The sequence below is a fragment of the Drechmeria coniospora genome, chromosome 03 (genome assembly GCF_001625195.1).
Source record: "Drechmeria coniospora strain ARSEF 6962 chromosome 03, whole genome shotgun sequence".
NCBI lineage: Eukaryota > Fungi > Ascomycota > Sordariomycetes > Hypocreales > Ophiocordycipitaceae > Drechmeria > Drechmeria coniospora.
Window position 1 is genome coordinate 6,184,224 of NC_054391.1, and position 12,298 is coordinate 6,196,521.

At 56.1% G+C, this 12,298-nt stretch overlaps 2 protein-coding genes across 2 annotated transcripts; one reads left to right on the top strand and one right to left on the bottom strand.

Annotated features, from left to right (window-relative positions):
• Nucleotides 1-802: 802 nt before the first annotated feature.
• DCS_07430 (exonuclease) lies at nucleotides 803-2,995 on the top strand (the record flags this gene model as incomplete). Its single annotated transcript, XM_040804715.1, has 1 exon — nucleotides 803-2,995. One exon carries the CDS (start codon nucleotides 803-805, stop codon nucleotides 2,993-2,995), a length of 2,193 nt encoding a protein of 730 aa, XP_040654819.1.
• A 708-nt stretch (nucleotides 2,996-3,703) lies between these two features.
• On the bottom strand, nucleotides 3,704-7,227 carry DCS_07431 (integral membrane protein; the record flags this gene model as incomplete). The annotated part of the gene is made up of 2 exons (XM_040804716.1): nucleotides 3,704-6,539; nucleotides 6,620-7,227. The coding sequence occupies 2 exons, from the start codon at nucleotides 7,225-7,227 to the stop codon at nucleotides 3,704-3,706; spliced, it is 3,444 nt and encodes a 1,147-aa protein (XP_040654820.1).
• Nucleotides 7,228-12,298: the final 5,071 nt, after the last annotated feature.

A 12,298-nucleotide genomic window follows, 5' to 3' on the forward strand; every position in this document is an offset into this window, starting at 1 on the left:
TACTTTTACCTACGGCAGAAATATTGTGGATGCTGGAGAACATCACCCCGTTGAACCCACCTTTAGGTGGTAGTATCTTATTAGCCGCTATTGTTTTTAAACTCCAATGCAGGCACTGGGTAAATAGCTTTGTCCACAGATATGACAATTTGGCATACCTAGCATGTACTGAATTAGTACAGTTGCAACTTGCTCAGTACATGTACTTATGAGCACGGGCACATGCATATACAGCGTACGTACTTCCAGTACGGCATACTCCGTACATGTACAGTGCTCCAAAAGTACAGTACTGTACTCCTACTTAAGTACTTGAACTTTCTTGCATATAATTAAAACCACAGGGACGGAACGGAGTACATGAAAGTAAGGGCCTACCAAGTAATTGCCCTGAGACTCGCATCCGCCCGTTTCTGGAATCCCACTATGATTAATTATATTATAACTTCATTCTGAGCAATTGCCGTTGTGGGGCATGCCGAAGTCCATCAGCCAGTAATACGAGTTCACCATTTGTGCGTAGTACGTACCTAAGTACTTAAGTACAGTACTTACTTACTTACAAGTACGGAGTTTATTTCTTGTACAGTACTAATAATAATTACCTCCAAATGGATACAGGTAACCTGCTTCACAACTTCTACATAAATTCTGACCCCCAAGTATCATCAGACGCCAACGAATACCCGAATACCTCATGATTGATCGCGGCCGCCCAACAGCTGAATCAACTTTCCCTCTGTTTATCCCGTACCGGAAATCACCTCATCGACCGTCACCAGATCTTGCCTGAGCTCGTGCCATGGTCGCAGACTTCAGAAGAAATCTGCAGCGCGTCAAGCAGTTCGCTTGCAACTTCTTCGCCGCCTCGTCCACACCAGAGATGCCCGCATCCGCGCCAGGCACCACCGCTGACTCCGACGCCGCAAACTTTCCGAGCTCAGCAGCCGACGCCGGCATGAAGAGACCGGTGCCCGATGCCACGGATGCCGGCTCGCACCGTAGCGAGAGCAGTCTTAAGCGGTCGAGTCCCCACGACGACCATGCTGCCAACGACGAGGGAGGCGAGTGGCAAACCGTCAGGCGTCCCAACAAGAGGACCAAGAAGGCTCCGCGCCCCGGCAAGGGCTACCCAGCCCTTACCTTCTCCCAGTCCGCCCGGCTCAACAACAGAGTCAACCTGAACCAGATCCGCGACCTCGTCCTCTACGTCTTCGCCGACGGCCCTGCGCCTCAGTGGCTCAATGTCTCTCACCGGCCTCACTTCAGAAAGATGGTCACCGTCATGGTCCCGGGTCTCGAGGAGGCCATGTTCTCGGAAAAGGTCGACTTCGCAGCCTTTGACGACGTCGGTGGCAACCCCCCCACCATCATCACCTCACCTGACGACTACCTCCCCCGAACGCTCAGCAGGGAACGGCTTCCGGAGGCCCTGCAGCCGTTCGCCGACATGTTTCCCCATCTCTGGCCCGTCCGAACCCCGGGCGATGACAAGCACGCGAAAATGTTCTCCCCCCTGACTGCCTTCCTCACCGCCCCGCTCCCCAAGGAGAAGACATCGAAGACTGGCAGCGTCAAGGCCGACGCAACACCCAACGGTTTCAAGGACAACCCGGCACGCATCACCGAGTTTCTTGCCTCGGCGGACGAGCTTGCCGACAACGGATTCGTCCTCCACCCGGCCTTGCTCCCCGAGGAGCAGCGAAAGAACTTTGTCGTTCCCGATGGCTGGGTCATGACCAACGTCGACAAGTTCGAGGATGGCGAAGTCCCGGAGAGTGAAGTTGAGCAGGGAGCTCGGCTAGCCGGACGCCAAGTCCTGGGATTGGACTGCGAGATGTGCATGACGGGGGAGAATGAATTTTCCCTGACGCGCATAAGCCTCGTCGACTTTGAAGGGGAAGTCATCATGGACGAGCTCGTCAAGCCCGACAAGCCCATCACCGACTATGTCACTCGATTTTCCGGCATCAGCGAAGAAATGCTAGCGCCCGTCACCACAAACCTGCGTGATATCCAGCAGAAGCTTCTCAAGATTCTTCACCCGCGCACCATTCTCGTCGGCCACTCTCTCGAGTCCGATACCAAGGCGATGCAGCTGTCGCATCCGTTCATCGTCGACACCTCTCTCATCTTCCCTCACCCTCGCGGACCTCCTCTGAAGCAATCTCTCAAATTCCTGGCCCAAAAGTACTTGACGACCGACATTCAGACCGGCGGCGATCGTGGCCACAACAGCATCGAGGACGCCAAGACCTGCCTCGACCTCGTCGCCAAGAAATGCGCCAAGGGCATCCTCTGGGGCATCCCCGACAACCAGGGTGAGAATCTCTTTCGCCGCCTTGCGCGAGCCGGCACGGCCTACAAGGCCCAAGGAGGTGACTCCGCCAAGGGTGGTGCCGAGGTGGGCAAGACCAGTGCCGCCGTCGACTGGGGCAACCCCGACAAAGGTCCTGGAGCTGCAGCCACGCACCGATTTGGCTGCCAGTGCGACGATGAGGTGGCCGCCAGCATCATACGCTCCGTCCACGGCGACCCGGACGGCGAAACGGTTGCCGGTGGTGGTGTCGACTTCGTCTGGGCTCGTATGCGTGAGCTCGAGTTGCTGCGGGGCTGGTGGAACAGCAATCGCGCCGACAAGTCCAACAGCGACGGTGGCCCCCCCCAAGCGAAGGCTGCCGATGCTGGAGCCGAAGGCAGCGACTCGGAGGCACCCTCGTCCCTCGAGCATGGCCTCATCCGCCTCACGGAGCGCCTCACCCGCATCTACGAGTCCCTGCCGCCCTGCACCGCCTTCATCGTCTACAGTGGTTCTGGCGACCCTCGCGAGATGGCCCGACTGCAGCAGATGCAGAGCCAGTGGCGCAAGGAGTACAACACGCCCGGCAGCAAGTGGGACAACCTGAGCGTGCAGTGGACCGATGTCGAGGACCAGCTCCTGCGCAAGGCCGTCCAGAAGGCTCGCTCCGGCATCGGCTTCCTCACCGTTAAATGAGCATCGCTCTGGTGCTCGCTTTCGTGGGAAGAGATGCCGTTGGCTAGTCTCCCTGGCGACATGGATATGACAATCCGAGGCGGTTGATTAGCCGGCCTCTCAATTTGATGAACACGCTGGCGTGCGTATATGAACCTGCTTGGAAGTTATATCTGCCTTGGGGAGACACTCAAAGGTCAAGGTTGGTACGGGAGACAGCAGCAGCGCCCGCGTCGTTCGATGTGGCAGGCAATTGTCGGCACATTCGTGTACGGAGACAAGAGTCGCCTACAGGTTGCCGAAGACATGTAATAACATGTACGTACATTCAACGTTGAGGACATGGTACAACAATGTATTTACCACTCGACGACGCAGTGTGGTACAGACGGCTGTATTGACACGCTCTCCTCCTGCGCGTCGCAGTGAACCATTATGCTGTTCCATATCCACACGAAACCACTCGCATATATGAAACAAAATATCGAAACAAAATGCATCCAAACACTCGCCGCTGACAACGCTGGCTTTTGCTTTTCTTGACAAACCCAGGCCATGCAATGCCAAACTCCCAAAGAACCTGACAGCTGTACATTGTTCTCATTCTTTCGTCCACCATGTTCGCCTCGGGCAAAAGTATTAGTAATGAAGAGGCTCGACAATCCAAAAGCTATGCATAAACCAAAAGAAAAGACAAAGAACGAAGTGAATGTATAGGACGGAGTATTATCAAGCTCTGCGAGCCGTACTTCCACCCATCAGCCTGGCCGAGCTCCCCAGCAGGTCTGTCGGTGATTCGGGCTCGAACGAACGAGCATTGTCGGGCGAGAATGGCTCATCATTGGGCGTCACACTGTCCCGACTGTTCTGGATATTGACATCGATGAAATTGGTGGCGAAATCCACTGACGAATTTGTCGACAAGCGTTTTTGAGACACAGCACTCTCAAACGGCAATGCAGATAGCCGGTACCGGCGGATCGAGTCGCCGTCGACGCTGCCATTGTTCCGCGACGGTCTGGAGTTGGATTCCACGATGCTGAGTGACGGTAGATAGCGGTGGTCCATTATCTGCGAGTTTCTCTTCGAGCTCTTTCGAGGTATCGCCGGTAGCGGCACATCGAGCCCGCCATCAAGCTCATCGGCTTGCCCCAACTCTCCCGTTGACTGCTCGCTTGCGATGTTTCGCTCCTCGGTTGCCGACGCCGGCTCCTCCGAACCAGATTCTGGCGGACCTTCACCACCCGTGAGCAAGTCGACGGGGCGCTTCGGGGACGGTGTCGACTGAGGGACGTCATCATCCGAATCGATAGGGCCATTCCTCAAAACACCCATGGCGACAGGGATGCCCTCCGGCGGCGTCTCGTCCCCGAAGCCGCCATTTCGTACCATCGCGGTGGGCATTCTCGAGGATCGTACGACCTCGAAGCCCTTGCCCTTTTCTTTCGTCTTGCCGCCGAAGATGGTACGGAACCAGCCCGTTGCGGTGGCCACAGGCCCGGTGGGGTCGGCCGGTCCCGTACCAAGCCTTCGGCCAGGGCCTTCCGAGTTCAAGGCCGGGCCTCGGACACCGTAATAAAAGTCGACTTCGCGTGTCGAGTAGTCGGGGCGGTTCGCCGGAAGGTTCATTATTGCGTTTGGCACTTTCGGCTCGTTCGATGGCGGCGGGGTCGGCCCCCTGGGCATCTCATCCGAGGACCTTGCGGCGTCTTGAACGACCTGTTTCGAATGAGTCGAAACAGGCGGCGCGTCAGAGGACTCCGAGTCACGAAAGTTGTCGCGCCGCCGGCGTGGTGGCCGGTAGAAAGGATCAGTATTCTCCATGCCCAGATGGGAGAGGACGTGTCGTGCCGAGGTTGGGGATCCAACGAAGGAAAAGGTGCTCGAATCGCCGGGGGTGCCGGGCATGTAGGAAGTGGGCGTGTCGAGGGCTCGGTGAGGATTCGAGTACGCATCGCTGTAGTCGAGCGCCGAGCTGCTCTTGTGCCGGTGGTGGACGACGACGGCGTCGAGGCTGGCCACCGATCCGGAGCGAACCCTGCCGCCCGGCATCACGTAGCCGGACCGGTGGCCCTCTTCGGCGTCCAGCATGGCCGCCGTCGATAGCTGACTGACCCTCGACGGGCCCGCCGCACGGTGGATCTCCCGTCGCGACAGCTGGCGCATGCCAAAGATCTTGGAGAGCCCGCCTCGCGTCAGGCCTGTGACATTATCTCCGCCGGCGCCGAGCATGCGGGCGATGACCTCGATGAGAGTCCTCAGGGCGCTCAGGAAGAAGCCAAGTATCAGGACGCCACCGTGGATCAGGAGGATGGCGTACCCGATCCATCCCTTGGGGCCTTCGGTGACGCCCAGGGTCGGCACGAAGGCGACCATGAGCAGGATGGTGACGGCTCGAAGGACGGCGAAGAGGGTATGGTAGGCGTTCATCGACGTCGGGGAGCTGAAAGGGCGGAACGCATGCAGGGTGAAGATCTGCAGGACCTCGCAGATGGCGAGCATGACGATCTGGGAAACGCCGCTCGTCTGAACGGCGCCGATGGCGATGCCGCGGATGAAATTGAGCAGGATGGGAATGAGGGCAAAGGCGGCAACCTCATCAGCGTACGTGTTATACAAGGGACCGTAGCGGAGGACGGTGGGCAGGTCGTCGAAGAGGACCGACTTTGGTCGTGTCCGGATGATGAGCAACAGGATCCAGACGGCACAGCCGATGAGGATCAGCAGGGTGAGGGCGGCGAGGGCGACGATGTATGCGGGGGATTCTCCGGCGATGAATAGCTGGAAAGTCGAGAGGGCGACGATGGGCATCAGCATGTAGTTGAAGACTATGCGGACGACGTTTCCGACGCTAAAGGGGATGTTCTTGGCTCGCAGGTCCTCCTCGGCAATGTTGTTGATCCTGCGCCAGAGCCACTGGACGAGGAAGCCGGCCTGGAAGAGGACGAAGACGCCGGCAATGATGACGCACAGCCAAACCATCATGCCGGGCCAGATGTCGGCGCTCTCGGCCATGCCTATCAACTGGCCGAGCTCGTGAAGGCCATAGCCGTCGGTGACGTTGGTGACGTAGATGCCGTCGACGAGGCTCTGCCAGGACGGCGCGTTCGTGACGAGGCTTTCGTTGAACATGAGGGCGGACCAGCCGACCTGGCTCACGACTGGCTGATAGTAGCCAGGATAGCTGAGGGACAGGCCGCCGGTGAGGGCGATGAACTGGATATACTGCAAGCAGTCGCCGAAGCCGGGGGTGATGAGCCTCAAGAGGTCGGCATCTCGGCCGTAGTTGGAGGACCAGTGGAAGATGTTGGTGGTTCCCCAGGGGCTGAGAATTGCGGCGAAGAGGACGGCGAAGCCGGAGAGGAGAAGGACGAGGAGCGGGAGAAACTTGAGGATCCAGGATGTGCCGCCCAAGTCGGGGGTGATGGTAGCCGACATGCACCCGATGTTTGTCGCCTTGGCGTCGCCGTAAATGATGAGGATGGTGGGGGCGAAGGAAGCAAAGGCATAGGGCGCGTTGAAGTTGTGACTTATATTGACCGAGGGAAGGCCATCCGGGGAGTAGCTGCGAGTTCTCCGGTCAGCGAGGGCGCGTGATACGCTGGAGGGATGCAGGCATCATTGTCAGCGAGGAACTGGACGTACCGATCTGGGAGGAATGTCGGGGCCAGCGGGCAGGTCCCGTTCACCAAGCCCTCGTGGCAGAAATTATTGGCGAGATGCCAGGGCTCGTAGGAAAGAACGTTGACACGCGAATACAGCGTTGTCGCCTTCAACTTGTCCGCGTTGGGGTCGGCCGTCTCGATGATCTTGCCGTTGGTCTCGTCCGCGTTCTTCCAGTAGGTGTCGTTCGGCGGAGGCAGGACGGCTTGGTTCTGCGAGCCCTCGACGTCGCCCCAAACGATCAGCTGGAGGTTGTGGCTGCTGTGGAGGGTGTCGAACTTGGCATCAGCGAACTTGGGCATCCATTGCAGCGGCTTGGGCTCGTTCGTCCGGTACGACTCGGCGAGGCAGTTTGTCACGTCGATGCGGACGGCGGCCACGGGCGAGGCGAAGACGAAGAGTAGGACGGCGAGCAGAGTCATGGTGGCGAGGGAGGAGAGATGGAAGCATTTCCTACGTCGTCGGATCCATCGGCCCGCCTTCACGACGGTCGCCTTGGTGGACGGGCCCTTGCTCCGACAGACGATTCTTGTCGTAGCCGCCGGACTCGATGGTTGGCCACGGCGCTCGCCACCACAAATCGGACGCATCGTCAGCCGTCAAGGGAAACAATCTCAAAAGCGGTTCATGGTTGGGGATGCCGGCTGCCGTTCGGCTATCAAGGCTGGGCCAAGTAGCGAGCGGATGATGAATGACGGAGGGTGATGGGTGGTGGGTGGATGATGGGGTGGATGGATGGATGGGTGGGTGGATGGATGGATGGATGGACGGGCGGATGGGCGGGCGGATAGATCGATGGATGGATGGATCGATGGACGTCTGTCCGCCTTGGGCGAGATGGCAAAGGGTCGGTCAAGGCCGCTAGACGGGGCGAGGATGGATATATAATGAGATATCAAAGGAAGAGGAAGGAAAAGTGTGGTTGAAAGAAGCGGCGACGACGACGACGGGGGGGCCAGCAAGGCAGAGAATATGTGCGGCGAGAAAAGGACGAAAAGGAAAATACACGAGCAAGGCGTGGTGGCGTCGTCAACGAGCTGGAGCTGGCGTTGGTGTGGGTTGGTGGGAACCGGCTGGAAAGCATCTGGCAGTCTGGCGGGCTTTCCCCTTCCTGGGATCAGAGGAGGAGAATCAGGGTAGGGGTGGATGGATCAGGTAATGTTCAGCAACAGCGAAGTGGTGCTCCGTACCGCCGCTGCGCGCGCAAGAATGAATACGGCGCTCCGAACCGTGGTTTGGGGGGATGGCTGACAGCACTCTTGTCGGCCCAGCGCGCCACGGGTCTTGCAAAGTTTCAGGGCCTCAGCGGCCTGCATCCCTAGCATTTTCGGCCACCGACGTGTGCCGTTGCAGAGAGAGCCCGGCACGCTAGCGTCAAATGGGCAAGATGTCTCAGCGCCTGGCCTGCGTGCCCCGCCCGGGTTGCTCGTTGGAATACCGTGTGCCGCCTGGATGTACCTATACGGACACCTGGAGGTAGTATTACTCACGCTAGTATTAGCGATTAGCACCCAGTAATAGTACAGAGTACGGAGTACTTGCAACTTAATCGGCACCGACTCGTCGTGGTCGCGCGATTCGCGTTCGCGTGAGGACACCTAGCTTAAGAACTTGGTGCGTGCGCGTACCTTTAAATAGTATCAAGGTGGCAGTGCTGCCGTGGCACAACAACCACGAGCCGTCCATGCTTGCTTGCATCTACCGACGTGATTGACTGTACCTTACAGTACATTGCGCCCGAGTACATTTGCTCGTGCTCGCACGCACACTTCCATTCTTGGTACCTACCTAGTGTGTACTCGTGAGTCGTGGCCGGCAGGCTGGCAACCCATCGCTTGCCTCCGTATTCTCGCAACCGATGCCCTCATCATCCGCCCTCCCGACAGTAGGAAGAGTTACCGCGCCAATCTCACAGCATGCCGAGGCTATCCATGTCTGCAAAATAAGCACGAACGCGGTTGCGAAACCGGGCACGATTTTCGAATCTATGGGATCTCGTACGAATGGATAAGATGTCCGAAATACGGTGTGGCGGGCGAAAATGCACTTGCGGGTGTACTTGTGGGTGTTTGCACGGAGTATTCCGTACTTGTACCTACTTGGGTAACTGTCCATTCCCACATGCTTGCACAGGCATCAGGCACGGGATAAGTATTAACACGTACATGCATGTACTCGAGATGTGGTTGTATACTTACTCCGTGCTAAGTATGAACTTGTACTCCGTAATACGGAGTATGATGTGCCATATCAACGTACTTATTATCGGGTCCGAGTGGGTTCTTGTGCAGTACATGACCTCCGCACACATAATATACTGTAAGTACAGCATGTAAGTACAACAACTTGTACGGAGGACAACCACACCTACAACGTAATTACAACTACGCCAAACACGTTCATGTACAACTTGTAGTACAACTACATGTACTGTACTCACAGTACAGTACTTATTTGTGCCCACATGTACTTGTTAGTAAGTTCATCTATTCCTGCACTCCGTGCGGAGTGAATAGGTGTCGTATGGTATTCCCCTGAATGAGCATCTACTGTACTCCGTACATGAGTATATTTACATGTAAGAAAGTGCCGTTACTTGCATTGCATAGCAGTTCCGAGGGTTCGTCCCCAACTTCAGTCATTGTCACTCTCCCTCTGCGGTTTCCGGCAGTTGTTCGGCCAAGAGCAGTTGGCAAAGTGCACTCGCAAGACAACCGGAATAGAAGCCACGCTCCGTCCTCCGTCGCCGTACCCGCACATCGTCGTTTCAGCTCCTGGGTGTAATCTCCATTGTGCTCCGTGCAGTAAACGTACTGTACACTTACATGGCTTGTCCCGTGCCCCCCGCAGCCCGATGGAACTGGACCTGGCACACTGTAGCCGTACCACTTGCCACCACATCCGTGTGCGTCTACCAGCAGGTAGACGGAGTATTGCCCCAGCAGCGATGCGTTCGTGTTCATGAACTCCGCACAGTCTGTCACGCACTCGTACGAGTTCGCCCCCCCATTCTAGCCCTTGAAGCTTTCTACTGGGCAACGTTGACTAATTTAAGCTTGACGAACCCTTGGTAGGCCAGCCGTATATCTCGTCTGCTCGCTGAAAGCTGCTGCACGGCCACGGCCAGAACATCCAGCGCAGCGATTGCTGCACAACTTCATAGAATCCCAAGGGCGTGTGCATGCGTGTACTGATTTCAACAAAAGCCATTTCGGGCCGCATGAAGCATCCATGGCTCCTGCTCCGAGCTCGTACCAATCCTCGAGCCTTGGTCCACCCAAGCAATGCCGAATCATGTCTTGGATAGCTCTGGATTGATTCGCAGCTGCACCGTCTTCACTTGGAAGCAAGTACTGCATGTGCGTGTACTCTGCACATTCACATACATGGATAAAATATTGCCTCGTTAGCAAAAACTACATCATCTTTTAGCGGCGAGACATTCATGTCATAGCTTCGGGGTGGACAAGTCATGTTGAGCTGGAAGAAGGGGACAGCTTCAAACTTTGGGTACCCTGCAGCAACGAGGGTGTCGGAAAGTTGGGACTTGAGACTGTTGGCAAGTTACTTCGCCAATCGTCAAGTGGCCGAAATGGGTCTGCCAGCGACTGACACAAACACTCCCGTGCCCTTGATGGCTTCCAGATCGCAGTCTCGCCTTGGGAAAAACGCATCGAGCGTAAAACTGGCGGTATCTGGCCGGAGCCTAGCTTGAATGCAGGAGGCGGCCACGCCAGCGCCGAAGACTTGGAGGACTGCGTCGCAAACGGTTGGTGTTCGGCTTGGTGCGTACGACAAGGACCTCGCTGTGCCACCCATCACCTTGAACGTCAGCTTGATGTATGAACGGGCCAGAACATAATCTTTCAGGCGACATTTCATCTTTTGCATAGTTTTATGTTTCTCCTCGAGCAAGAGCTGTTTCCGTGGCGGCATGTTCCCGAACAAGTGAGTGACATGAACCGCGGTGCCCACGGGCGCCGAGACGGATCGTTTGTCTTGAACGCCGCCGACTCCAAACCGGAGGTGCACTCAGGAAGCGCAGGTAGCGCGAGACCCCTCTGCGGTGATGGAAATGGAAGCAAGTGAACTGACAGTGGCCAAGGCTTCTCCGCGAAACCTCACCGTCTTGCAATTGTTGGTCTGGAGCTCCACGATGCTCGTCAGCTTGCTTGTATGCGCCCTTCGACCTGACAAATCAAAGTACTCGGCGGCGATTCCGTGCCCATTGTTGCAAACCGGAATATTCTCCAGTGAATCGGGAGATACGGTAACGGTGACGTTAATCGAGGTGGCCCCGGCATTAACGGCATTGTCAATAAACTCCTGGACAAGGTCGCATGGCGTCGTGATATTCACAGAAGCCCCGAGCAGACGAACTGTCTGCTAGGGAAGGGCACGTATTGGTATGGCGACAGATGTGACGCAGATGAGTTATCGAAATGTACGTGCAACGAATGATACGGTAGCGTAATTTCAGCAACGGTATACAGCATGTGGGTTGACGATGCTGATGTGAGAAAGAAAGCCTCTCCCTGAAGCTGTCATGAAAAGTGTTCATGTGCTATGACCGCTTTCACCTTCTAGCATCGCAACATGAGGAAGGCACCGACACTAGCCACCGGTCACTGGTGAGAGCTCTAGTGACACAGTTCGCTGCGGAAGGCGCAGACGAGAGTGGCGAAGGCCACTGCACGTGCGTGGTATACGAATAGGGCGACCAAGAACCTCAGCTTTCCGTTCCCCTAAAGTGCCTACTGGCTGACTGCGATCCTACCTTGGTACTTACCTAGTAGGACTAGGTATAAACACGTATCCCACGTTCGAGTTTCTCGACTATCTCGGAAGCTTCGGCTCAGTCGCAAGTTTGCAAGTCGTCCAACAGCGCCGAGAATAGCCGTCGGGTTGAAGGTATCGGTGCAGCGGATTGGTGCAGCGGATTGGTGCAGCGGATTGGTGCAGCGGGGTATTAGTTCTTCATTGAGATAATTCCTATTTGCACAGACCTAAACCACTATTTGCAGTGTATTCCCCAGCTTGTGAACATACTTGCGCTGCGTTCTGCACTCCGTAGACACGTGCTGAATAAATAATTGCAGAAAGGCTTGCGCAGGAATGGTAGCTGGTACGCAGGGCTTGGTACTTTGTTTGTGTCCATACCAGTCTACTGTACTCCGTAAGTACTTGATAATTACACCGTATACTTGCAATCAAGTAAGTACTTACTTTATTTTACACACTCACTCCCTTTCACACCAGCTCCCTCACGTCGAGACCACTCGCAACGGCGGCCTCGCTCTCCCCTTCGCAATACTTGGCATCGCCAGGCACTACATCTGCAAGCAGCTGTGCAACTACTTACATGCGGGCGTGACACTTGGCCGAAATCATTCTTCTTGGCATATTCTCTTGTATTTGGATTTCGGTTGCGCAAGCATTAACTGCCTGCTATTGTCCCATGCATAGGTTCTAATGTACTTACTGTAGGCAAGCCTGCTGCCATAGCGGGTACTGGTGACGAAAAAAAGACAGAAGCTGCAAATAGACATTGCCTACCTTGCCAAGTAGCAATACGCTGCTGCGGACCGCATCGCCCACACCTCTCATGCGTCAACAACAGCACATGAATCTTCTGAGCCAAACGTCGACGTAGCAAGCAAC